This window comes from Porites lutea, chromosome 6, assembly GCF_958299795.1.
Source record: "Porites lutea chromosome 6, jaPorLute2.1, whole genome shotgun sequence".
Taxonomy (NCBI): domain Eukaryota; kingdom Metazoa; phylum Cnidaria; class Anthozoa; order Scleractinia; family Poritidae; genus Porites; species Porites lutea.
This window is the reverse complement of record NC_133206.1, coordinates 15,782,667-15,810,329: the sequence shown is the minus strand read 5'-3', so window position 1 is coordinate 15,810,329 and position 27,663 is coordinate 15,782,667. Positions and strand designations below refer to the sequence as shown.

At 39.6% G+C, this 27,663-nt stretch overlaps 2 protein-coding genes and 1 pseudogene across 3 annotated transcripts in view; 2 read left to right on the top strand and 1 right to left on the bottom strand.

Moving 5' to 3' along the window:
- The window catches only part of LOC140941551 (atrial natriuretic peptide receptor 1-like), a 42,363-nt gene extending 38,304 nt beyond the window's left edge, over positions 1-4,059 (bottom strand). Inside the window, exon 1 of the mRNA XM_073390574.1 lies at positions 3,838-4,059. The gene's annotated coding sequence lies outside the window, so the exon portion shown is untranslated. The remainder of the gene's footprint in view (positions 1-3,837) is intronic.
- Positions 4,060-17,066: 13,007 nt separating this feature from the next.
- On the top strand, positions 17,067-25,578 carry LOC140941553 (neuropeptide FF receptor 2-like). 2 transcript variants are annotated; one of them, XM_073390577.1, is made up of 5 exons: positions 17,067-17,158; positions 20,872-21,130; positions 22,034-22,304; positions 22,893-23,150; positions 24,433-25,578. In XM_073390577.1, the coding sequence occupies exons 2-5, from the start codon at positions 20,994-20,996 to the stop codon at positions 24,778-24,780; spliced, it is 1,014 nt and encodes a 337-aa protein (XP_073246678.1). In that variant the 5' UTR covers positions 17,067-17,158; positions 20,872-20,993; the 3' UTR covers positions 24,781-25,578. The 2 variants fall into 2 exon arrangements, with proteins under 2 accessions (XP_073246678.1, XP_073246677.1); XM_073390576.1 differs by lacking the exon at positions 17,067-17,158 and adding an exon at positions 18,192-18,390.
- A 1,630-nt stretch (positions 25,579-27,208) lies between these two features.
- Positions 27,209-27,663, top strand: part of LOC140941934 (pyrokinin-1 receptor-like) — a 7,490-nt pseudogene continuing 7,035 nt past the window's right edge.

Here is a 27,663-nt window from a genome sequence, read left to right as displayed (position 1 = left end):
ATTTTCGGAATTTTACGGTATTGTAATTATTTCAGTAATTAACAATTATTCCACGAGTGCGCGTTGGATATGAGTTGGCTGTAATCATCTCATATCCAACAAGCGCGAGTGAATCCACTATTTTTTATTTTAAAAACGCCCACAAAATATCGAGAATTCTTCCCGACGACTTTATTAATTTGTAAACACAACCAATTTTCAGCTTGTTTTTATTTTTGAGCAGACGCGTACAGTTACCTTATTTGGAGAGCATGGTATAATGGCTAATAAACTATGATGGCTAAGCCAATCAGAGCTCTAGAATTTTGTTATCCAATGATTCAGTTTTTTTAATAATAGGTAGGAGTTTATAAAGAATAGTGCCAACGTGAATTTGAATAGAAAGACCGCTTGATGGCAGCCATATCCTGCGTTTAGTATGGCGATGCGTAATGTTTACCGTTGTTCCTTGTAAAAACCTCATCCCCCAGGATGGAAAGGGGATTTTGGCATGTTAGCATGAATTACTGATAGCCGTATGGCATAGCAAACAGCACGAAATATATAACTAGGAAATAAATGATTTATTAATGAATAAATATTAAAATAAAATTTTTATTCATCCAAAATATTACCAAGCTTAAAATAGGCTTACCTCCCAGGGAGTTTCAGAGATTTTTATATACTAGATATTATTCATAATTATAGTATTTTAAAACCATCGAGAGGTATTTTGTATATTTTTGAGCAGTACTGGTTGGCTCTGTTTTCGTATTCGCATGACCGCGCGAAATCTTCCGCCATCTTTGAATTGCAAAAAACAGTTCAGCCACCACCCCGCATCTTTGCTTGGCTTCTATGCGTCCCCTAAGTTTAAATCGAATGATTTACGATTGACGTCAATCGTAAATTAACAGCGAACAGAAATTCCAAATTTGGTTAACGCAAGCCGCTGAATATGACGAATAAGTCAAGGGGTTTAAGCCAGTTAGAAACAGATTTGGAAATCCGGGATCCCTTTGTTTTTTTTCGCTGCTTTTTGCGGTTATACCGACTTCTAGAGCCTCTGTTCGTTGCCAGGGGTCCCGTTCCATGACTTCTTTTATCGCTCCATGACTACGTTTACATGTATCCACAAAAATGTAACATGATAGAACGCTCATGTGAGCATCGGGCTTATCAATAGTTTATATTGTAGGATGGTAATCAGTTAGAATTCACACCTGACGACCGTATTCTCTCTTCAATATGCGGTGCACACCATTAAAACTATACTACTGCTTTCTAAATGAGAAGTCACTCGGCATCCAGCAAATTGTTGCCGATGGTCAAAAAAAGTTTTGCATCACGCTTACGTCTGTACTGAGAAGCAGATATGGAAATAAACCATTAAGTAACTATGGCAGACATTGTGTCCTCGATGCAGTTGCTTGACCTCAAGGTACGGTAGTAAGCCCACCACCACCACCACAACAACAAGCCAAACAGTTGTGTTGCCAAACCAGCAAACTAGTCTGAACCAATGTCACAACACGTGGGCCATCTAGGAAACTCAGCATACACATGGAGCTCTATGGGTATCTCTATAGCTTTGTATAGATGTATGCAGGGTTGTGACTTTTGTCATAAGCTGCTAGTACAACATCACGAGGGACCCCTTCCTCAGATGAATATGCGTTCCACCTGTAGTTTTAGGTCTCTCACACTCATGGCCTAAATTCTTGCAACTACTCCGCAGCTGTTGATTCTTTTGGCATTTTCAATTTCTCTGAAACTTTGCTAAGACTGACTTCAACAGAATCCACCTGTTCTGAGCCGCAGTTTTAACACTGACAAGACCAATCCGGACGACGTTGGTTGGTGGTAATGAGGGTTGTATTAAGCCAGATGCAATTGCAGTAGTCTTTATACAAAGGGACACGATATTTTGGGCTGCGTTTATTTCAAGGATGAATGCATTACAGACTGTGTCAATTGAAACAGCAACCATGACCACTTTTGCTGGTGATCGCTCTGCCCGTAGACATGAGGCTTTCTTTGCCAGCCCCAGTTCCTTTGCCAGATACTCAATACGTTAAGGGACGTTACGGGAACCCTAACCTTCGGGCTACTCTTATCATCAGTCAGTTTTCATCCAGTGCCATAAAATCAACAAGAAATTTTCAAGTCTGGGCTAAAATTTCAACCATTTTTTACCTGAAGTCATCAACCAACCGCGCTGCCTACCCCCCTATGACCCCCTATGTCAAAACGAGATAACATAAAACAGTAATCTTCAGATTTAGCCAGGGGCGAAAGCAAAGCTCTCGAGGGATCTTTTGAGAGTGTGCTTTCTCAAGTAATTCAACTTTTGCCGTAAGCAGAAAGCAAACTGTATTCCACCTTTAAAAAATGGATCGCAGCCCGCGATCAACTGAAAACCAAAAACTGGTGAGCGAGTAACTTCAACAAAAAACCTCACCTCAGTGAGTTGTATACCTGAGAGCGCAACACAGACATGTGACTCTGGTCAGCGGATACTCTTTTTTTGACAGCTGTCAACTGACATTATTATGGGTTTCCAATATCAAGTTAAACACAATTTGTATATGCCTTGGACTCCTAGCTATTAAGTTTGCCATTTCATGCCCGCTAACATAAAAGGGTGGACGTAACAATAATAAATTTTTATAAATTTACTAAAGCGCCTTTTAACATAATTAATTTATCAGAAGCGCTTTACAGTTTAAAATCGTGATTGATAAAAATACATAAGTAAAAATACATAAATAAAATAAAATGAAATAAAATCAAGTTAAAACTGTACGTAAAAGCTAATCTAAAAAGATATGTTTTGACCTCTCTCTTAAAAGCGCACAGTGATCCGATATCACAGATATGCGCGGAAGGCTGTTCCACAATGTAGGGGCGGCAGCAGAAAACGATCTGGGATGTTCTAAAACAATAGAGCTACCTTAATGAATATGAAGAACAGGTCCTGATGCTAATTAAATTGCTGATGTAGCTAGGTGTCATGTCATGAATGGCCTTAAAACTAATAATACGGATGATTTTGTCAAAACCAAAATTTGTTGGATGCATAGATAACCAAATTGTCTGACACATGGTCATCGACAGCACGCGATCGAGCGAAAGCTTAGCTGTATTGTGGTTAATTTCTAGTCAATCTCAATTCAGGAAATTCCGGGAAATTGTAGTTGTCCTGCGTTTATAAAACGTGACTGGGTCAACTCTTGGATCTCGTAAAATCCTCTATTACAGTAGTAATTTTTAGTTTCTTTTTAAAACTCAGCAACGCTGGCAGCAAATAGAAACAGACACGTTATCAATTGGCTCACTATCTTTGATATCAAACACTTTCAGCAGGAGGCATCGTGTAGGAGTGCAGTTGTCCACCACCAGGAGTTGTTCAGACCAAAATCATCTTTTGACTATACATATTTTCAAATGTTTGTGGGAACTTTTTTTTGGTAAACAAGGAACGGACTATTTTTCAAAGAACCTTCAAAAAATGTTTCAAATAACTCCAATGGGCAAAGCAAATGCAACCTTTGAGGTTATAATTAAATATATAGGCAATACATTACTGATTCAGGGCTCACCAAGATATGGTACTGTTTCTTTTTTATGGCCATGGCTAATTGGAAACAAGGATTGGGAGAATTCGAGACAATTATGTAAACCTGAGACGAAGTCGAGGGTTTGCATAACTGTCGAGAACTCTCCCACCCCTCAAGTGTTTATATCAGGCTATGCAAACACGGAAAAAAGTTTCCTTTGACTTTTATAAAATAACATTACCGAGAGAAAAACGCAAAACTCTTTTGTTATACCACTGATTAAAAGAGAAATTCTTACCAGTCGCGACGTGTTGTACACTAAGTCTTGCACGCGTAATGGGTTCTTGTTTTGCAGAAAGATGCTTTCCAAAATACCGATTTTTCTCGCTTAAAATGTCAGCTTAAGCGAAAAAGATTGACACAGCTTGTCTGTAAAGATTTTCCAAGTTTCAGCCAACGAAGGAATGGGTAAATAAAGTAAACTTTTCGAGATTTAAACTCAAAAACTTTTTCAATTTTCGGCTTGCGTCACAGCCATGTTTAAATACTCTCATGCAACACTCGTCTCGGCCAATCATAGCGCACGTACTATCTTAGTTATTTTTAATTCTCGATCTAAGACGTGACATTTTTTTATAATGCACGCCAAAGCTCTGAGATGATAAGACAAAAGAAGTCATCTACTGTGAAGGTCACGGATACTAGGAATTACTTATAGGCTTTGGAAGTAGACGAAATAACTAAAAAAAACCGCGATTAAACGATCACGCGATTTGGACGATTAAAACGCTCATTACATCCAAATGAGTGTTTGTGTCCGTCCAACCCAAGTTTGTAATTAAACCCCAGAGACAGGCGCCGATTATGGTGTCCCTCCAAACTTAAAAACTTTCGAATCGCTTATATCCCCGCTAAACGGGGACTAGCGTGAGTTTTAATATAAGATATCAGTCTCAATCAAAAAATCTCGGTTGATAGTTTAGACTTTTAGGGCACTTATCAGTCACATTTCAAGTAATCCTTCATGACGCAGTGACCAAGAACCTCGGGTACGATTTCTTAAACTTAAAGCTCTCGTGCTCCATAAAATCATTGCCACAAATTACGTTGAAGTACCTAAATGATTCGAAAGACTGGGAGTTCCGAAAGATTACCTGAAAATTTCAAAGCCAAATTTCTCGTTTAAGTGGGGGAGGCGGTCGATTTCGTTTTCATGCTCAGATCTACGGAATGCTAATAGCCCAGCACAGAACTATCGATCCAACTTAAATTATGATAAAAGGTCTTTAACAACACCTATAAAAGTAACTTACTCTCGTGACTGGATGGACATCTAATAGGAAGTCTCAACGTGGTTCTTGCTGATTGTTCACTGCGGATGTATTAGTAGGTAGGTCTAGACTCGCAGTCAAACTTAAAAATACACCCATAAGGCCATAATTCATCCAAGCGTAGGTTGTTTTGACCACAATGGGGTTTTTTACACTTTGTCAAGAGTGACTGAGTCTAATTCAGGTTTTTTTGCGCCTTGTACGTCGTTTGTCCCCATATTCATTGCAAGAACTGTTACTCTGACTGTCCTCTTTACAGTACTCTTGGAAGTCTTTGATGAGTCTAACAAAGCACTTCGATGACGAATTGTCATATTTTTTAAGGAAATTTATTACAAGCTCACTCAAGCGAGGTTTTATCACGAACACCGTTCCGTTTTGCATGGTGAATTCGAGTGAATGCCGTAAATGCTTATTAAATTCATGCAGGGCACGTGGCCTGCTCATCCTTTCTTTATTGAAGATGCTATCAGACATCATTCTGTCTGCTTTCAATCTGGGCGGAAAAAATTAATGTCTATTGGTTCATTTTTTTTTTCTCTGAATGGGAAGTATATGAAATGGCTCCTTCAGTTTTTTCACGCTTTTTCCGGCACCAAACAGAAAACAATTGATGGAGAAATGAAATTTATTGTAAAACCATCAATATGTTAAGTAAATGAAAAGAGCTTATAAGGTTTAGACAGTGCACGCATCGTCAATACTTGAATTCTATTTTATTAACTAAATCAATATTTCATATCGTTTTAGTTCTATACTGTTTCATTGAACTCATCACCCCTTCCTTTCTTACGAACTCTGCCGACGAACGAGCCAATATCACTGAGCTTAGAGAATATAATTAAAGCAAGGCAAAATCACGCTATAATACTGAGAACAGAGCAAGATCGTAACAAGCACAGCAACACCATACCTGATTAACTATGTTGAAGTGAACAACATTTTATTCTATACTTGATCTGATTCCCCGTCCGTTAATTGCTATTATTACTTAAAATAATGAAACTCGCTCTCGCTAGCTACTCTGAGTGCATTAATTTCATTTCTGTTATCTCCTTATAATTTCATAAAATCGTATTGTTGTGTCAGGGTCGATTTACATTGTACCCTGCATTCTTTCGATAAGAACCATTCAAACAGGAAGTATCACGGCAGTCGACCTACCACTGGTAAAGGAATGGGGAGCGTCAACTTAGATTACATCGTGGCAATTTGCATACGACGTCGTGCGATGTCAACAACCTATAATCTCGTATTTAGGTCAGAACATTAAACATTAAGCGGTGCGTATACCTCGATACTGCAGACTATTCGGCAAGCAGTCACTGTAAGGATGCAATACAATGTTAAAAATTTACCGAAATTATTATGTCGCAGTTGAAGATAAAGTACCAACAAGGTCAAAAACCGCCATGAAGGAAACGCATACGTTCTAACACCCACGTTTTATCGTCGGTAACTACTTGTGGTTTGAAATGGCTATTGAGTAATAGTCGTTTTGACATTTTCTACCCGTTTCTACATTACTTGAAACAAAAGTAAGCCACTAACCTCAAATGGAAATCATCTTCTAGCCAACAGTTCCCCCAGATAACTGAATTATTCAACTCCAAAGCACTGATCACCGGATACTATAAAAAATAATAACCTTCTGAGTTCTTGAGGTCGTGTTTGTTGTTCTTTATAATCATGCATATGAGGTTAATGGTATAATCCTTAAAGGTCTGAAAGATCACCGACATCAATTACTCTGGCTTTACTGTAATTTTATATTTTGTATGTGATACTGAAATCTTATATTTTGTATGTGACAATCATATATTAAATATGCCTCATTGTGAGTCAGAGATGAAGGTCGATATTATGCTCACTTTAAGGGAAATACGTATGTAATTACCCATCTGTGTCGTAATTATTTAAGGCATGATGAGAAGTCTTATAAATAGCCTACTGGTTCAAATGGACTTTGGTCTTTTATTTTAATTCCAAGTATTTGAACTTTCACCTGAGTAATACGACAAAGTCTTGTTAACTTGTTGCATTTAGAAAAAATCGCGTTCCAGTGGGGGCCATCTGAAGCAGGACTGAACGAAAAATAGCAGGAAATATCCTAAAATGCGCATTAAGTGATATGACTCCAGTCCAGTGTGGGGGTGTGTTCGACCAACTCGCTCGCTACACGATGAGGTACCAGGAATCTAATTTACATCTTGCTTTTATTCTTCTTAATCTTCTAACTCTTCCACTTTTACACTAACTTACTTTTACCAACCTCTTCTTTTCTCTACAACTTTCTCAGTTCTACCAACTTCTCCTTCCTTCCTAATATGACAATAAGTAAATTTGTGAGCTAAGCATAACTTCAAGTACAAGTAAAAGCAAAAGATCAAAACAGGAAAACAGTACGTGGACAAAAACAAGACTTCATGAAACAAAAACTAAACTTAAAAATTAAGATAGATCCGTGTTAAAAATGACAACTTTCAAAATACTTCACAACACCAGCGAAAAAAAGGATTCAAAACGTTTTACTTAATTTTTGATAGTCAAATTGTTCCCTCAACACCCACCCTAGCAAACACAATCTGTGTGATCAGACAAAATTGGTGGAAGCAATAAAACAAATTGAGGGGGAAAAGACAATTTAAATATTAATTAAAACTAGAGAGAATGAGCTCATTCTTTCCTGATTAAAAGAGAAGAAGAAGAAGTTGAAGAGCGGAAGTCGGAACTGTCAGTGTGATTTGGAAGTTGGAAGTAGTAAGAGGATACCTCGGAAGTAGGAGCGCAACAAAAACCATCATTATATTCCAGAACATTGCCCGTAACCAAGAGAGGAAAACAAATTGCCGTAACTTATATCATCAGCATGGCATGGAGCACAACATTATGCTCTTACTATTATACAGAAACGATTTTCGTAGTGCAACTGATAAAAATCATGCAAAACTTAATCACTGACCCAAGTGGCGCATTGTCCTTACTCAATAGTGAGAATATCGGTGACGCGAAGGTTACAAAACCTCAAACCGACAAACGCTGGATGATAAATGGCTGGCGATCTTGAAATTATTTCAGTAAAATAAACTTTGGCAAAAGAATTTTGGGCATGATTAACTCATACCGTAGACTGCTGCTTACAAGCCAGCCCTGGGCTCGCTCGTCTTCGTAAGGGTTTCAGAACGGAGGGGCTTATAACCGAGGGAGCTTATTTCCGAGGGAGCATATATACGAGGGAGCTTATATCCGAGGGGGCTTGTATCCGAGGGAGCTTATATACGAGGGAGCTTATATCCGAGGGGGGTTATAACCTCTCTATTGTAGCTAGCGGCCGGTGCTGATCAAGTTTTTTTTTCTTTATAAGTTACTATATAAGGCATCTAAAGTTTCAAAACTTCGTAATAAATAGAAATTAATTCAATGCTTTTGGAACAGAAGCTAGATGGGGGCTAATATATCTGGGAGGGCTTATATTTGAATGCATTTTTGGGCCTATAACTGGGGGGAGTTTGCTGTCTGTAAAATAATGCTTTGCCGGTTCTGACAGTGGAAGTGCACTCAGAGCTGTTCTAGCTACAGTGTACACTGTAGTTTACAGAAACTCCCCTCAGCTGCTCCTTGTAACGATCTGCGATTTGATCCCGAGACGATCATATTAAACAAACCTATTATTTTGTGAATACTTGGGTTGTGAGCCCAGCACCCTCGCTCACCAATCTCACACACTCACTTGGTAATAAATGCAAGGTATTATATGCACCATGTTCGAGACATAAAAACTGGTTATATATAAGGCAGCTGAAATCAGATGAGGATCTGCTGCAGATTACACCACAGGTAGCCCAAGCTCGAAATATGAGCATCGGCGAGCATCGGCATTGTTGCGTAACATTCAAAATATAAGGATTTGTATGGGGAAAAAACCTATCGTTTCTGTAACCAACGAAAATGAAAGGATTTCAATATAAAACAGCTTACCTTACTTAAAATGTGTGTTACGTCTCTCCTGTGTGGTCCACGGGCCGATTTATGGCCGTTTTATGGGTTTTTATGTAAACGGTTTTCTCTCTACATAAAGGTTTACAGTCGAGCCGTTTCGCTGGAGTGCCCAACCTTGGTAAACCTTTATCATAGATTTCCCTACCCTTTCATATACCAGAAGCCTGAAAAAGGCATCTCTTCCGGTCGGAGCGTCCCCGTATAGGCCATTATAGGGATACCCCCCCGGCCCCCGGCCACCCCATGGAGACCCTCTTAACCCACTGTACTTTCGGGCAGCACCTCTCCTACTCCTTACGAAAAGCACTGTGGGCTCTTATACGTCCGCTAAATTATACTTAAACGATTTAGTCACCTCTGACCTACAAAGTGTAGATTCTTTATGCACAATCAATACCGTAAAATTCCGAAAATAGGCCCCTCCATGTATAAGCCCCTTCAAATATAAGCCCCCCAAAATGATAACGGAAAAAACCCTCCGTTAAATCGTCCCTCCAAACATAAGCCCCCCGGGGGCTTGTACTTGGAAAATTGCCCTCAAATACAAAGTAAAACAAAGCAAAAAACGGTAGCCTGCGAACGACAGACGTTTCTCCTCGCTCATCGCCGTTGAGGGACGTTTCGCGAAACTATAAGGCCAGCCCCATCGATTTTGAAACGCAAGTTTCCCTCCATAGTATAAGCCTCTCCTAATGTAAGTCCCTACAAAAATAAGCCCCGGGGCTTATTTTCGGAATTTTACGGTATGAAAGACACTGCATGCTACCTATTACAGAATAAAACCGTTCGTGCTCAAACCTAACCATCAGCAAGGTCTTAGCTTACTGAGAAACTAATTGTTCATTATTATAAAATAACTAAGATAGTACGCGCGCACTGATTGGCCGAGAGGCGTATTTGCATGAGAGTATGTAAACATATTTGTGACGTCAAGATGTTTTGCTTTTCGCGAGCTAATCACTCAAACACGAATTTGAAAAAGTTTTTGAGTTGAAAACTTGACAAGTTTACTTTATCCCCCCCCCCCCCCCATTCCCTCGTCGGCTGAAACTTGGAAAATGTTTACAAACATGCTGTGTCATTTTTTTTTTCGCTTAAGGGACTGTGCAATAATTATCAGGAGGGGGGCTGAAAAACTAGAGTTATCTAGCAAAAACTTAGACAGTACCCCCCTCCAAAACCAAAAAAATTAGTTCTAACCCACCTCTGTTATGTTAAAAATAACGTCGCACCCCCCCCCCCCCCCCCCGCCCCTCCTCCCACCACACTGGTAAACTCAAAACTGGACTGAGCTGCCATCACAGCTTCAATAATGACATACGTTATCATGTAACATCTAGTATCGAGAAGGATGTTGATCGCTTGATTGAAGATTTAGACAAAGCATTTGCTAAGTACCGGGGTGCTTACCACATTGACTCAAAATCTAAAACTTCTGAAGCCAGAAAGAGAAAGGAGCAGAGAAAAGAAATCAAAGAACAGGAGATTGAATGCTTCAAATAACAGACGAAAAAGAGCTTTCATTATATTCAGATCCTTGGGAGGAGAACCTGTTGAACTTTGTTATGAGCCAGATATATATGGAATTCAGCAAATCGATTCAGTCGATGAAGAAACATTACTTTTATTCACATCAAAAACCGACAAGCTTGTCTACGAGATCTGTTTGATTCCCATTGTTTTATGGGGGAAGCTGAAAAACAAGTTCATGATTTTTGCTTTACATAGGATCAGCTAAATTAATTAGAAGACGGGTTAAAATTGATCAGTTGTGAATTTGCTTTTTATTTTGATGGAATATTTTCAATAATCGTTTAACAGCTGTTCGTATTGATATTTGTTACAGTCTATCATGATGCCTGTATTGAGAATCTTTTATTGCTTTTAATTTTATTTACATTTCGAATAAAACTTAAGGCCCCCCCCCCCCCCCCTCCGTCATATGAGTGATTTTACTTTGAGCCCCCCCCCCATCTTGGCAGCAGTTTTATGTAATGCCCCCCCTCTAGTTTTTCAGCCCCCCCCTCCTGATAATTATTGCACAGTCCCTAAGCTGACATTTTAATCAAGAAAAATCTGTATTTTGGAAAGCTTTTTTTTATCGCAAAACAAGAACCACAGGCAGACCATCCGAATTGTTCGAAGCATCGTGATGTCACGCGCGACATGTGATCCCATACATTTACTGTATTTCGTAACGCCCGCACTCGGCTTAATTCAAGTGATCGGTAGAAACATAAAACACAAAATGAAAAATGAATAAAGATAACTTACCGTATATTTTTAGTGTCGTATTTTACGTTTTTGCGGCGTTTTAAGTCGCTTGAAACTAATAAATAATAAAATGAATTCGGCGGCCGGCCGCAGCTGAACGCCTTCTGAATTTTGCCCATTTTCTCCCACTTCCAAGCGTCCCTTGCAACTCAGACTCCGGAAAATAAAAGCCAGATAGTTTTTGAAGGTCGTTGCCAAAAATGCTCAAGATTGCTTGCCTCTAACGACCTAAAGTGACGCCGCGAATTTTCAAAACGAAGACCCAAAAACGAAGACCTAAGACCTAAAACCCCATGAACTAAAAGGAAGACCCCTTTGACTAAAAGGAAGACCCCATGGACTAAAACGACTGATGCTCACCGCTGAGGACAATGCCCGCTGTCGTAATTTGTTACGGCGATTTGGGAATGTTGTGGAATTTCCTCTGGAGTATTTACTTGTGATAATCAAGTCTATCACTTACCTTTCCTTCAGGTTTCTTTGAAAATAGGGTCATCTAGTGTGTTGTGTGATTATAATGCGCCCTCGGTGAAGAGGATTGGCGTGACAAGCCCAAAGGTCATCAGCGTGGACATGGGAGGCCTGACAATCAAAAAGGCTTATGACAGGATTTGTCTTGAAGACTTCCGCCAAACGTGATTTTGGCGCGTAGTTGGGGTTTGGGGGAGGAGGGGGTCCATTGGCTTTCTGATATTTTACGGTTCAAAATTCAATGTCGGATGATTTGGGTGTCCTCCTAGCCTCCCACGCCACAGGGTCCAGAGGAGATGCATTTGTCGTTAGAACATCAAAACCCGTCGAAAACCTCTGAAAAAATGGGTTATTTTGATCGCGTTACAGTTTCGTTACACAGTCTATAGACCGCAAACCAAGAGACTGAGGGCTCGCAAGATCGGCTTACAGTATAAAATACTTTCTTTTACTTTCTTACAGTATGAAATACTTTCTTTTACTCGGCACTTCGTGCCTCGGTCGCCCTTCGGGCGACTGCCTTCGGTCACCCTTCGGTCGACGTGCCGTGCGCCAGCGAGGTATGGCTTGCGGTTATTGATTTTCAAAAGTCGATCTGGGTCAGATAAGAAGCGAAGAAATCGTTTACAGTAGATTTATAAAGATCCCATTGGGCTAATTAATCGTGGTAAGCGACAGGTATAGACATTTTTCAAGGTGAGACTTTAAACAAGTAATTCATTTATTCAAACGAAACTCCTCTGGACCCTCTGCCCACGCAGGCGTTTTTAGGAGAGCTCCGGGAGGGATGAAAAACGAGCTCCCCTAATAAAATCGCTTGCGTGGGAGGCTAGTGTCATTCGGGGTGTAATGAGTTAAGAAAATATAACCGCGTGATCCAGCTTTATTCCCTGCTCACTGATGTCTTTCCGCTATAAAGTTTAAAATAAGACTAGAATGCGCGAGCGTGAATTGAACAAACGTCCTTTTAATTTCTAAGGTTTACTTTCCGGCAAATAAAATGAACTGAATGTAAAAAGTGAAGAAGAAATAGCGAAAAATTCAACTTAAAATTAAATCTTTTCTTATGGTTTAGAATAAACTATTCTCGAAAATCAGAATGTTTTGATCTGAGCTGTGTAAATCGAACTGAAACTGTACATGGAACCTTGCGTTTCCTGTATTTATCTCACCTATTGTATGGAATATGTGTGAAAATCTTCATTATGAACCGGTATATTTCAAAGAGCTACCCAACGAGCAAGAATACTATTGACCAACAATATACAGAGCGGGGGCAGCTTTAGTGTCAACTATTACCAAGAGAGGATAAAGGGGACAGAGAAGGCATCCCCCATAATACCCTATTCCATAGGTAATTCGTCTCGAGTTATTTTTAGAATCGGGATAAAGTTACGCGTGCTGCGTGGATGTTTCGTGGAGGTTTCGCATCACTAAATGCCAAGCAAAACATGTCGGGCGAAAGGCAATGAAAGCGTAAAGAGATCGAGAGCATTCCTGAATATTGAAGCGAAATAAGTCGGCGCTCACCTGGGAAAAGGGAGTCGCTGGACTCTTTGACAACCCGTGAAATCAGTTTAACTCGAAGTTATCGTAACCTCAGTGCTTTAATAAATTGAGAAATTTCGCCGGTCTATTGAAACCGGTCGTTTGTACAATAAAGCAAGTAGAATTAATATTCATGTACATGTAATTAGTTTTACAAATTTGAATTATATTGTAGTTTTTTTAAGTTGTTAAGCGCTGTTGATCAGTGAATGTAAATAGCGCTCTAGAAATTATTAAATTATTATTATTATTATAGGAAGCCAAGTGTTATTTTTGTTGAGTAATAAAAGACTAGTAAAAGAATAAATATCAAACCAGAAATTGCTCTCTTCAAACTGTAAATTATAAATGATCCTGAGAGAATATTCACTGTGTTAAGGATTTCCCTGCTGTACTGTTAGCTCTATACAAGAGAGGAAGGGCGATTCTTTTTTAATTTCCGTTTCGCTGACACAGCTTTAGCAGAGATCTCTCTTTAATCGTTTTCGTCGACAAAACGAATAGCAATATTGCTCTCCGCGTCTTCCGCCATTTTTTTCTGCGTCAAGTCGTGAAGGGCGCGTGGCTCTGAGCGTGGGTCATCCACGCTGAACACATTCGCGCTCTGTGATAGGCTGTTGTCTAATCCCCCTTGGGATCTGTGGTCTTAAAAATAACTCGAGACGAATTACCTGTGGAATAGGGTGTGTATGGAGGATGCCTTATCTGTCCCCTTTATCCTCTATTGCTATTACTAGTTGTAAAATTTCTTGCTTGCCTGCCTCTCCTAGGATTTTCGAACATCTAAAAAATGGTATAATTGCCCATTAATAACGGATTTTTACCCTTAAAAGGTCACCTAGAATTTTCGGGAGCCTTTTTTCTGGCAGAAATTTTCGAAAAGGTAAGTTTTGATCCCTATAATTTTCGCATCACTAGACTTTCAGCTAGGAAATCCGAACAGAAGAAAAATTTCTAGGGGATAAAAATATGCCTATATCTACCGTTTAAATACTGAAATGCGTTTAACAATGCTATGTTTAAGTGGTTTTGAATTATCTTCTCGTTGGGTGCCCCTGAGTGTCTGGCAAGGTTTCCAATCAAAGATTTGTGAACTCGTGTTTGGCAAACTCTCCAAGTGTTTATGTATGCACAGTTATACACACCCAAGAGAGGATAAAGGGGACAGAGAAAGGCATCCCCCATACATACCCTATTCCATAGGTAATTCGTCTCGAGTTATTTTTAGAATCGGGATAGAGTTACCTCGCGTGCTGCGTGGATGTTTCGTGGAGGTTTCGCATGACTAAACACCGTGCAAAACATGTCGAGAAAAAGGCAATAAAAGCGTAAAGAGATCGAGAGCATTCCTGAATATTGAAGCGAAATGAGTCGGCGCTCACCTGGGAAAAGGGAATCGCTGGACTCTTTGACAACCCATGAAATCAGTTTAACTCGAAGTTGTCGTAACCTCAGTGCTTTAATAAAATGAGAAATTTCGCCGGTCTATTGAAACCGGTCGTTTGTACAATAAAGCAAGTAGGACGCCAAGTGTAATTTTTGATGAATAATAAAAGACTAATAAAAGAATAAATATCAAACCAGAAATTACTCTCTTCAAACAGTAAATTATAAATGATCCTGAGAGAATATTCAGGGTGTTGATGATTTCCCTGCTGTACTGTTAGCTCTATACAAGAGAGGAAGGGCGATTCTTTTTTAATTTCCGTTTCGCTGACACAGCTTTAGCAGAAATCTCTCTGTAGTCGTTTTCGTCGACAAGACGAATAACAATATCGCTCTCCGCGTCTTCCGCCATTTTGTTCTACGTCAATTCGTGAAGGGCGCGTGGCTGCGGAACACATTCGCGCTATGTGATTGGCTGTTGTCTAATCCCCCTTGAGATTTGAGGTGTTAAAAATAACTCGAGACGAATTACCTATAGAATAGGGTGTGTATGGGGGATGCCTTCTCTGTCCCCTTTATCCTCTCTTGACGCACCTTGTAACTTGATCTGCGCTTAACGAGTGTCTTTTGGTCCATAACTTTCAAAACAACTGCTCCACAGGATGTCACTGTTAACACGTAACGCCACAGGTAGCCCAAGTTCGAAATATGAGCATCGGCGAGCATCGGCATTGTTTCGTAACATTCAAAATATAAGGATTTGTATGGGGAAAAAAACCTGTCGTTTCTGTAACCTACGAAATGAAAGGATTTCAATAAAGGTTTAGCCTCATTTTTCCCTTTCCCCGCCGCGTGTCGCCTTTTCTCGCGTGGGGTGATTTTCACGCGCGCTCGCGTTTCGCACGCTCTACTATCTCTGAGGAAAAATGGGGGACTACTCGTAGTCTACTCGAACCAGGAGTCGAGCCAGGACTCTAGTTTAGACATTTCTAATCTTTCTGTAAGCAGAAAAATGAATAAGTAAAAATAATTGATAAACAAAAGTAAAATAAGCAAAAAGGACTCCTAACCTAACTCGTAACCTCCTAACCCTAACCCTCACTGTAACGCTGACCTAACCCTAACCCTAATCCTAACCTCTAACCCTAACCCTCCTCTTAATGGTCATGTGACTTGCAGGAGGTGAAAATGGCGGGAAAGCGAAAAATTGTCGAGTCGTGCGTCGAGTTTTGGCTTGAGTCCTGGCTCAAAGTCCTGGCCCGGTGTATAGGCATCTCGTCATTTTGAGATTTCAGTTATTTATTCCGAATAACGGAACCCAACATGAAAACCTCGATCCTACTTTTGGCATGCACTACACTAGCTGCTACAACTAACAACTACGAAAGTATCCTTGAAAATATAGGGGCTGGACAGAGATTACGGGTCCGATCTCATTTACTTCAAATTTAGATTAAAAAAATTTCAGTTTATATTCAGTTAACAATTAATGGAACTGGCAATCAGGTTCATAGTTATGATACCAGGAATACCAGTTAGTCTCGTGTGTTCTTAAGTTCAGAACTACAACATAAGACGCTTTGCATTTCAATACCAATGCCCCTTGTTTTGTAATTCACTAGTCCAGACATTCTAAGTTCAGTTAGTGTATCAACTTTTAAGAAATTGAAAAAACTGAAGAAACACCTTCTTACTTAACTTGTTCCTTTCCCTCCATCCCCCTTTGTCAGCTTTGTGTTTTGTCTTTATTTTTTTTTTAATTATTTAATATTTTTTTCTTTCTCTCGAGCTCTCTTTTTCTGATACCTTATTTCTTCCTTAGTATTATTGTTACTCTGCCTTCGCTGTTATTATTTTGTAATTTAATAGGGAAAGCCCATGCTGTTTAAGCCTCATCAAAGGTTCGTTCCTAGTGTGCTTAAATTGCCATATTCTAACGGATTTCTGTAATTTATTACTATGTCATAATAAGGTCGTGAAATAAAAAAAACATCAGTCAAACGGTAAACACCTCTTGATTAACGTTATCTAATCATGGCCCAGTTACCCTGGGTACCGGAGGCTTTTCATGCCCGGTTTCCGGTTTCGGTCGGGCAAAAAGGTTTAAAGTCAATAAAAGAAAGTTAATTATTTCCTGTTTGTTTTGGAACATCAATGGACTGGCCATATAATTACTAAGGTGGAAAAAGACTGGTAGTACTTTATTTATTTTCTCCCAGTCAGACTCCGTTCTGATAAGAAGTACTAGTATAATTACTCAGATGATGATAGAGATTCTGATTGGTCGAGGGTTGCGTCATATGTCGCCATATTTCCTCCGGCTAATTCTTCATTACCAGCTAACGTCGACCGAATTTGGAAGTCGCTTTGTGCTATCCGATAAAATGACGTCACTCAATACTTCAAGATAAAGGCCGGAAAAAAGGGACGCCAACCGTGAAGGCTTGGGATAAGGTTGGATTGTTTGGTGGAGCTGGAGAAATTGGTGGAAAACTTCCTGATTACTCGATCGGCTCCTGCGAAAATACAATTCGACGGATGAAAACTACTATAATCCCTGAAGTTGCCCAGGAGCAGGCAATTGAGAATTGGAAGTAAACATTGATCAAGGTAGGAATGTTTTAGCTTACTTTTAAACTATGAATTTATTTGAATGAATTATTCTCAAAAACTGTACAATGGCTATTTTGACTTTTTCAAAAGAGAAGGGTTATGACCGAGCTCATTAACCGGCTGAACAGGCCTTCATCTCTTCCTGTTTCTTTCTTCTAATCACCTGAAGTTTTATTAGTGACGCCGGTAAAATGTTTTTAATAAAACAGTTATTCTACCCTAGATTGTTTGATATGAGTTGCATGTTGGCTATTTATATTCATATCCAACGTGCTCTCGTGAAATAATTGTTAAGTAAATTGAAGTGGACCGGCGCGTCTCTTCTGGCGGTTTTCTAAATAAAAGTGCGCATGCTGAGTGATATTGATTGTGTGGGTGAGCGAGGAGGGAAAGACAATTGCCGTTTACCTTAACGGTGCAGGTTTGTATGTAAGGAAAAACGGTAGAACTCGACAGATTGTTCTCACAAATATATAATAAAAGTATAGTTCGGAGATGATTTTTGTGAATTTACCCGGCAACAGTTAAATTATTAGATACCGACAGCACATTTTTCTCGAGAGAGACCTGTTCTAAAATAAAGTACACAGTGTCTTCATCTTTGTTGTTCGGCTTTGGACAAAACAAGTGTCAGAACTCTTTGCCGTCATTCCAATATCAAGCAACCACAAGCTGTTCCGTTGCATGCGATATTGGCCTTCTTTTCCGATCGCGTCATTCACGCTTTTGCCATCAAGGCTGAGAGTAATGGGACGTGCCTAATTGATGATTTTTATTCACATAAAAACTAAACTTTGTATCAGTCTAATTCTAATTGATCGTAATTAGAGTTCGTCTTTTTTTTGTTTTTTGTTTTCCTTTTTCGCGTTTCTGTAAGGATTTGCCTTTCTAACATTTTTCGTACACAATATTTCCGAAGTTACCTTCACTCTTATAAAGGCCCTTTAAAGATGACCCGTGCACTGCAACACGCATTAACGTTAAGAGTCCTCATAATTTTTTGCCGATTACTCTTTTCTGTAAGGCCTTGAATAATAGCCACTATTAATTATAGCCAATCAAACAATTCGAATTATATTCAACAACATCCAAGGGGATAACAGCTATTTACATTCATATTTTACTAACTGGCAAGGAACAGGTGTTTCTGTTGTGTGTTAGATGGACGTTTGCCATAATTTAGGTGCTGTTGACTGATGAAGCCGGCATATAGATATAGCATACAACAGGTAACAAAACGGTAACTTTTTTATTCCAATTTTTCACAAGAAAAAGCATAAAGCTTTGAGTTTCCAATATAGGAGATATATGGATTGTCAGTTATGGTACCCACTTGACTTAAAAGGAGTGATAACTCGAAGCTGCGAAGTACAAAATTATATGCCTTGCTAAGCAGAACTTGAAAATACTCGGAGCTAAAAGCTATTTTGTTTGAAAATTAGTTTTATAAAGACTTCATACAGTAAACAAACGAACTGATAACAGTCTAAACTCTACATGTGGGCTATTCTTCAAAATCGGACTTGACGGGGATCTTAACTTTTCTGCGGGTGGACATTTTGAATTTTTGTCCTTGTTCAATAATATTGTGTCGCTTCAAAGGAAGGAAAACTAGAAAAAGGTACTGGTGAATGAAAATGATTAGGCTGCATAATCAGTCATGGTTTTTCAAAGAAAATTTGTAATGCAGTTGCCCTTACAACTATCGACGGAGGCCAAACTTCAAAGTACCTCCGCGCCTATCTTTCCAACAATAATTATTAATATGACAGGGATATGAATCATTTCATTTTGGTATTCACAACTTTCGGCACAGGTATAATAACATATAAATGTAAAGGTCTAAACACCTTTCATAACAGGCAGAGAATTTATGTCACGATATATCTCGACTGGCCAATACCAGACTTGATTAAATTTTTGAAAACAGTTTTTCTTATTCTAATAATTAAGTTACACAGAGCAAGGGCAGACTGTGGACGTGATAAAGATGTAAAAGAGACGATAGTTACAGTAAAATTAAAGTAACAAATATATTAGCAATGTAAAGAGTTCAAGTTCATGCACGTGTGCACTAACGCCTAGAGGCTCAAGGGTCTATATCTTTAAGACAGAGTCACTGAGTCACGTTCAGTGTTCATTTCGACGAGAAAACATGATATAAATGGAATTGAATGCTTTTGTCTGGGGAGAGTCAATTCTAAAAGTACTCGGCTGAACAGTATATTCGTAATTAGATTACAGGGACTCTCAGAACGTTATCATTGCATTTAAGTCAGAATTCAAACTTTTTGCGAAACAGTAAATAACAGTTTTAATCGATTTTGGACAGGCTTTTTCTTTTACTAACTGTTCCACCATTGATCTACGTCAGGTAGAAATATTGCTTCCAACTGAGTATTAACTCATGAGACGAACCAAATTCTAATCAGTTAGGGCGACCTAAATTAAGTTAAGATAGTCCGAGTGTTTAGTCAGACGTCGAAAATAGGGTACCTCGAACCAACCAACTGAATCAGACAATCTCTAGAATCAGACCAAAAAACAACAGGCCCGTAGCAAGCATCAAATGACTTGGGGGGGGGGGGGGGGGGGGGCGCTGAGCGAGTGGCCCACATTAACTTGGTACATGACTATGTCATTTAATATTAAATACTCTCCGCGTATTCTGGGTATTGAAATATCAACATTAACTCAGTTCTACACCACCTTTATCTGCTTTTATTATATCTTATAAAATGCCTCTCAGAAAGGCCATTTTATTTTATTCTAGAACTTCTCCAGTTAGTAATACATGTTCTAGTGAGTATACCAGTGGCGGATCCCCCAGCTTTTCTAAGGGTCTGGATGACCCCCCCTCCTCCTTATCTCAATGTCTGGATCCGGCACTGTACACTGTTATTATAATTCTATTTTGCCCAACTGAAGTTTTCGATTTGGTCTATTCTTCAGCAACTTTTACGTTTAATTGTGTAGATATTTGCAGCGGTCTGAAATACTCAGTTTGGAACTTGGGCATTTTTATATCTATATATAAAGCCTTGAGTGTTTTCCCAAGCCCATTCTAGTGCGTAATATTCGTGCACTGACTCGAGCAGTAAATGACTCTATGATCAGACTAAAAACTGTCAATTGTATGTTTCCTCAAGGAAATTAAAATTAAAAGTTCGCAAACTGTATTATAATTTGCATACGATTTCCCGAAACTTCCTTTGTCATGATGCTGACTAACTTCCTGAATCACTGAATTGAGTTTCCTGCTTGTGGCGTCCGTCAATAACATGCAGTTTCACTATCAAAGAAAAGCAGGTTCACTGTGAAAACAAAAAGCTTACTGTTAACTGGTGTTGAATTGTTGTTTTTTGTGGAAGATCATAAAAGAATAACACGTTTATGGATGCAAATCTCCTCGATTTTGTGTCCTCGCTCTAAGTTTGAATCTATGGTGAAGAAGAAGTCAGTGATAAACATTTTCGCCTAGTAAAAAGGAAGTCTCACAAGCAAATTCAAGATACGAATCTCAATCGCGTAGCGGTGGGTACATAATTAGGACTATCGATCTCCAGGTAACACGCTTTAATAATTTCTCACAAAAGTTTCCTTCACTAGAAACTTTTCGGGTGGAGAGAAGCTACGACCGGAAATACGTCTGCGTTCGCAGGCTCTTCCAATACACGATACTAATTTGCGTTTTTTCTTTCTTTTTGTAGCTGCGACGAGACTGGTTAAATCTGGGAATCCATGGTAAACTGTGATACTATCTTGATGCAGTAAGCCTTAGTCCGCGAGGAACCGACAAGCAAAAAACGCTAGTTAGATACATGAATTCTTGATGGGCCTGATGTCTATCTACAAAGAATATGGATTAGCTGAGATCGCCGTCACAATAGTGCAGTCCATACTCGTTATTGTGAACTTGGCTGGGAACTCTCTGGTTTGTTTCATCGTGTTGAGAAATCAGTGCATGAGGTATGTCGTGTGGAAAATGCAGTCAGTACGTTAGTAAGCTGATTTCTGTCGGGAAAATGTGAACCGGGGGGGGGGGGGGGTACTCGATATATCCCTGGGTGGGGAGGTGCGGCGCGGCCCCTCATACCCTGACCCTGTTTAAGACAAATTTCGCTGATTTTCCTTCCCTGTTTAAGACAGAATTCCGATTTTTGATACCCTGTTTAAGACATTTAATTAACATTAGAGCTTGTAAAAATTTTGCTGTTTATCGTCCAAGAAAAGATATCCTGTTTAAGACAAAAATTGATAAATCGATACCCTGATTAAGACAAAAAATGATAAATTCGATACCCTGTTTAAGACAAAAATCCAGAAAAACATACCCTGGCTGGCCGCACGTCCCCATTAAGCCCTTATAAGGGAGTACCCCCCCCCCCCCCCACCCCGGATGTGATCACACTTTGCTTGATTTCTATTGTCAAACCCCAAACTTACTCGTCATTCGTTGAATAAATATGTCATTCCGGATTCCGGAATCCCGGATTCTCGGCTGATTCCTGGAAATTGTTGCTTGTGGATTCCGGATCCTGGGCTTTATCACCCGGAGTACAGATCAAGGAAACAGGAATCCCTCTAACAATTAGAGTCCGGAATCCACGTCATGGAATCCAGGGTCCAAGACTGTCTTGTATTCCCATACATGTGACTAGGATCTGTACGCAATAGGAGAGTGAGATACTCGAGGTCTGGAATCTTAGCTGATTAGTTAACGTTAAGCCATTTAATTTTTTCCGGCAAAATGTTGATTTCAATCACTAAGTAAACAGAAATTAGTCAAGTTTTGTCCTTAGTGAACGAAGTCTTTCTTTTTCCTAATAGAGATCTCAAATGATTTCCTTTCATTTTTATGAATTTCTACAGGACATCAATAAATTGCCTCCTTATGAATCTCGCCATAGCAGACATAACTATAGCCACATTTTTACTACCAAGATATGTTTTGGTGCACACTTTCACTCATCCTGATGGAGTTGCTGGAAAAGTGCTCTGCAGACTGCTGACTGGAGGAAATGTTGCCTGGATTGGAGGTGGTACATCCGTTTTTACACTTGTTGCCGTAGCAACTGAACGCTACTTTGCTGCACTACATCCCTTTGGAAAAAAGGGAAATTTTGGTGCTCGTAGAGTAAAGGTATCCCTATCACTTTTGTTTCGATTTGCGTGTACACCATTTAAAGCGAATTAACTCTTTCTTCCGTAGGTAGCGTAAGTGGTTTATTGAATTTGACTACAACTTACCTTTTGCGTCATCATAGCACAAGGTAACTAAGAGAAGGCTAACACTATTTACACAACGATAAAAAGTTAGTTCTCATAACATTTAGAAGTTTCTCTTGGTATCGTGACTAGCAGATATACTCTGAGAGGGAAGTGGAATGAAGACTGAAGTAATTTCACTGCATAATAATTCATGATTAAGCGAGGCACGAGCCCAGTTCCCGGCTGATAGAAAGCCCCTGGTAAAAATTGTGCGATGCAGGAAAAAAGTAGTGTAGAAAATAGAGAAAAAGTACATGAAATGCGAAATTGGAGAGTTAGTATTACCGGGTATCACTTATAAATATAAACATGCATTGCAAAGCAAAGAAACGCGTGAGCACACCTTGAGGAAGCAGAAGTGCCAATTAACATTGTGAACTTTTGGTTGTGTTTGACTGATTTGCTAGTGGGTCTGGTACAGCATGTCATAAAACATTATAATTTTGTATATATATTTCAGATGACCATTGCTTGCTCTTGGATCTTTGGGATCGTCATCACTTTTCCAATGTTCCTAGCAAGGAACTTTGACGAAGAACTTGATTGGTGCGTTTATACTTGGTCTGAAGAATGGATGGGTAAAGCCTATAGCATGGTTTGGTTTCTGTTTACAGGATTTTTCCCGGTTACTTTCATGATCGCTCTATACTCCCAAGTCGTGTACACTTTGTGGTTTACACGTTCAAAGCCAAGAGGACGTCATCATTGTGTGCAACAGGTTCGAAACTAAATTAAAAACAACATGCCTTATACCAATTTATTCCTGCAAGAAAAATTTCTTTTTTTGGCCATGCAGAAATTTCTGCCCCGTCCTCAATCCACAATGTAGCTAGCCTGCGAGCAAGCTCTCCTATTTAGGCGAGTGAAGCGGCCCCTCGCTCGCGCGTTCTCGCGAGGCTCACTTTGCTTACCCAAACAGGAGAGCTTGCTCGCAGGCTACACTGTTGCAGTTTTCATTGATCGCCCAGTCGAATAGTGCCACTTAACGCATTTTTAAAGTGAAATTTTTCGTTTCATTTAACGTCCTCCTTTGTAATAGCGCTATTGTTAAGCGCAAGCCGCGACAAAACCATTCATGGTTCTTTATATTATCATTGTTATTTATCTTGTTATAAATAGTTTCCGATTTCACAGTGTAAGTTCTGTCTTGATAAGCAATGAAGAAATGCATGCATAAAATCGAGAAATCATGCCTCTAAAAACCTCTACACATATTTCGCATCCTTTATAGATGGGCCAATCTGCCAATCTGCTTGTTAATGTGTTTAGTAAAGTCGTCCATGTTTAGTTATATTAGAATCGGAACCCACCTACGTGTCAAAAGCTCGGGGTGGGCAAATGCCCGACCCCCGGGCCACGCAAAATTTGCTAATGTCCCACCGCCGGGACTGACATGGTAGGCAAATGTTCCGCAGCGGCCTGGGGGAGGGGGCTGGGCGCAGCTGGATTTGTCTGATGCATAAACACAAAAAAAAGAACTTGGCCAATATCCAACCATTTTGACCTCACGCTTGGTCAATAACGCATGTGTGCAGGTTTACGTCACCACCGTCATTTAGTATAAGTGATTTACCGTAAAATTCCGAAAATAAGCCCCTCCATGTATAAGCCCCTTCAAATATAAGCACCCCAAACCGGCAACGCAAAAAACCCTCCGTTAAATCGCCCCTCCAAATATAAGCCCTGCGGGGGCTTGTACTTGGAAAATTGCCCCCAAATACAAAGTAAAACAAACCAAAAACGGTAAATTTCCTTCCAACTATAAGGCTAGCCCAATCGAGTTTGAAACACAAATTTCCCTCCGTAGATAAGCCCGTCCGAATATAAGCCCCTCCAAAAATAAGCCCCGCAAAAAGGGCCTTTGAAAACTATAAGCCCCGGGGCTTATTTTCGGAATTTTACGGTATCTACATTCCTAGCTGCTGGTCCCGTATACTCACCCGCACCAGGGTTTATTCTGTTCCACAAACAACAAGTTGAAATTTTAATTTTGTTTTCAGGGTGTACTGAAAGTACGCAAGCGGGTCACCTTGATGGTCATAACAGTCAGTATCGTTTTTGGAGTAACCTGGCTTGCAGACTCGTTTAACTTCGTCCTCTACTATTATAAGCCTTCCTTCAATCAGTTGACATACGCAGCAACTTCCATTTTGATCCTGTTCAATTCTGCTATTAATCCTATTTTGTATGCTTTGATAAATCAGCGATTCAAAGAGAAAATGAAAGGAATATTAAGTGGCAAGTGTCGTGCAGAACCAGACGGGATGTTTTCTGTTAAAAAACATGAGAAAGTGGAAATAGCCGTTATCTCCTTTCACCAAAACCAATTAACGGACGAACGTAGCTGAGGGAGGGATTTCTGATAAGTTAATTTATTTATAGAGTTTACCTTAATTAATATGTATTTAAAACGTGACCGTAAAAAAAACAGCAACTGGTTGGTTAATTAGAGGCCACCTTTGAGAGGGAGAAAGGGGCTTGAGTCAGTGTTAGCGGGAAGTGCCGTGTTTGCTGGCAGGCTAGGCTGTGAGGGTCAATAATCAAAAAGTCATCAAGAATATGGCATACAAAATAAGATGGGACTTTTGTTTACGGTTATCAACTCTGCAACATACCATACACGTGTATAAAATTGAACCGGAGAACTTTTGAACCATTGCAAAGCGGAAAGCTAAGTAGGAATAATACTTGCAATATTGAACTAAAAAAACTGTTCATGGTCTAAAAAGTCAATTAGATATCGGTTTGGACAATAGTCCTGTAAGGGAGGATAATCCTGGGAAAGAGTTGTCCGATAACAATCTACAAGGATTGCAAGCTTTGGCGTCCTTTCATATTGAGTGATTGACACTTTAAGTAATATGTCCTGCTTTGGGTAAGATTAGAGACCCTTAGATTCTAGGACGAGAACGACTACGAGTACGAGATTTAATTTAAGTTTTTTCGCGTTTGCTTAAATAATAGACACCCCAGAAAGCTTTATTGTACATCTTTTTCACTAAAAAAGTTAGCACTGTTATCTTGATTGAAGGAGGTAAAGCTATCTCCCAGCCGCAAAATATTATCACCTATAACACTTTATAACTTGTGTCCGCTAACGCGACATTCTCGCTAAAACTCGTAGTAAAATGACAACGACTATTATGTTTCCCGCCAAAATGACGCTGGTTCACGCGCTCGCACTACTTAGTATTGAGAAAATCTCGTACTCGTACTCGCACTCGACTTAGAATCTAAAGGTCCCTATTAATGTTGTTACTGCGAAGAAAGAAACTGATATTGAGAGTACTGCTTCCTCACAGGAACAATTAAAACGTTAAAATAGCCATCCTCGCCCTTCCAATTCAACCAAGTCAATAATAAGAATGTTGCACCAGATATCTGATAATTGAAGCGTCTATGGGTGAATTATTGAGTGTATGTTGTCTATGTTGTCATGGTACTGTTTTGCACCCATGTATACGTTGTCCATACTGTGTCTAAAATTAAAAAACTAAAACCCTTCAATTCGGTTATACCAGTCGTAACATAAAGATAGAACCTGGCGCAACGTTAAAGTGCCTACAAATGACGTTATTGGTGTTAATGCATTCCACAAAAAGTTAATTCAATCAAAAAACAGGTTAGTTCAGTTCCTACTATACTACTACTGATATGTTTAGGCTTAGACTTATAAGATAGAGTGTTTTCACATATTGTCACGGCGGCCATATTGGTGTTCCAAAACAATGAACCGGTGGCAGTGTTGGTATCCCAAACCGTTCCTTTGGGGTTGAACTCTTTTCTTATGCAAACACTTTCTTTTGTTCTAATAAATTTGCATAGATGATGGCCACGTGAATGAAAACGCTCCATAGATTTAAAAAATGGTAAACCTGCAGCGTGCAGCAATCGAGTTATGGATACAAAAAGAAGTTATCGTCACCCTAAAAAGAACATTTTTTGCTACCCGCCAGAGAAAAAAATCATTCATGCAACAAACAGCATTTTGTCACGAGGTAAAAGTAGCATGTAGCCCACCTGCCCCTTTTTTACACTGTAATTTAGTTTAGTGACTGAAAGCTACGCGCATTCCAAAAAAAAAACAGCCAGTTAAAAAGTAATATACAGTCCTGCCGATGTAAGAATTTCATTCCCAAACAAGCGTCAGGTCTGAATCCGCCACTGCTGTGTGTGTGATATGTCAGTACATGTGCTCCATGGAATAAAAGATGCTATGTATTTTTTTTACGATGTGTTGCACTGGTTGTCGTCGATTAGTGCCAAACGATCCTGCTAGCACAACCTTTCTGACTTGCACGATTTTGGTGTCTTCGAGAAAAAAAACTCTGCATGACTTGAGTAAGGTCTTAATTGAGAATGTTTTTTCTTCTTCTGGGATACGCTTTTTGAACCCAGGCCCAAAGGTCCTACGCTTGGTAAAGAGGACTCAGTTGTGACCAGGAATTTATCAAAAAGTGGACACAATTGACTAGTGCGGACGTTTGGGCATCGGCGACTTCTAAGGCTAGGTAGAGCCAGCCTCGTTCTCAGTCGTCGTTGGCGATTTCGGATGTGACGTCACCTGTCAAGCTTGTCGGAAAAATTTGCGCTATCGCACTCGGTTCCAAGCCTCCTCTGGTTACTCGGATAGCGCGAACTGACCTGGGTACGAGGCTGAGGAAGAGCGTCTTTTCTTCCTCAGTGAACAAGATAAAAGTAGGCTCTGCTCTCAGGGTCAAGGATGCTAAGATTTTTCACGACTTTAGCTCTTACCCAGAGGGTTTTTTCTACACGATGTACTACATTAACGCTAAAAACTACAACATAAAGCAACTATTGATCATTCTGCTGAAAGATACCAAATCCTATGGAGGCAGAAAGGAGCGGTACTCTACAGTTGGGTAGCCTTTGTACTTCGCCTTAAAATTCTACTTGAGGTATTTCTACTAAGATTTCCTACTCAGTTTAGGCTAATTTTTCAGTCAGCTTTGTTGGTGTTGTTTAGTAAAATCCAACTGATGATCTATTATCAATGCTGCGTTCTGATTGGTTGAGCTACTATTACGCTATAAGTTATAGCCCACTAATAGCTAAAAGCGCCGGCGTTTTGGCGGCAAAAAAGGATTAAAGTCTAGTTTTAAACAGCTAAGGTTGTTTTGTCTCGATATTATTGACCAACTAGTTGGTTTTTACTAAAACAATTATTCCTCTCGCCTTCATGGCCTCTGAGTCAATAGCCTATTCGACCC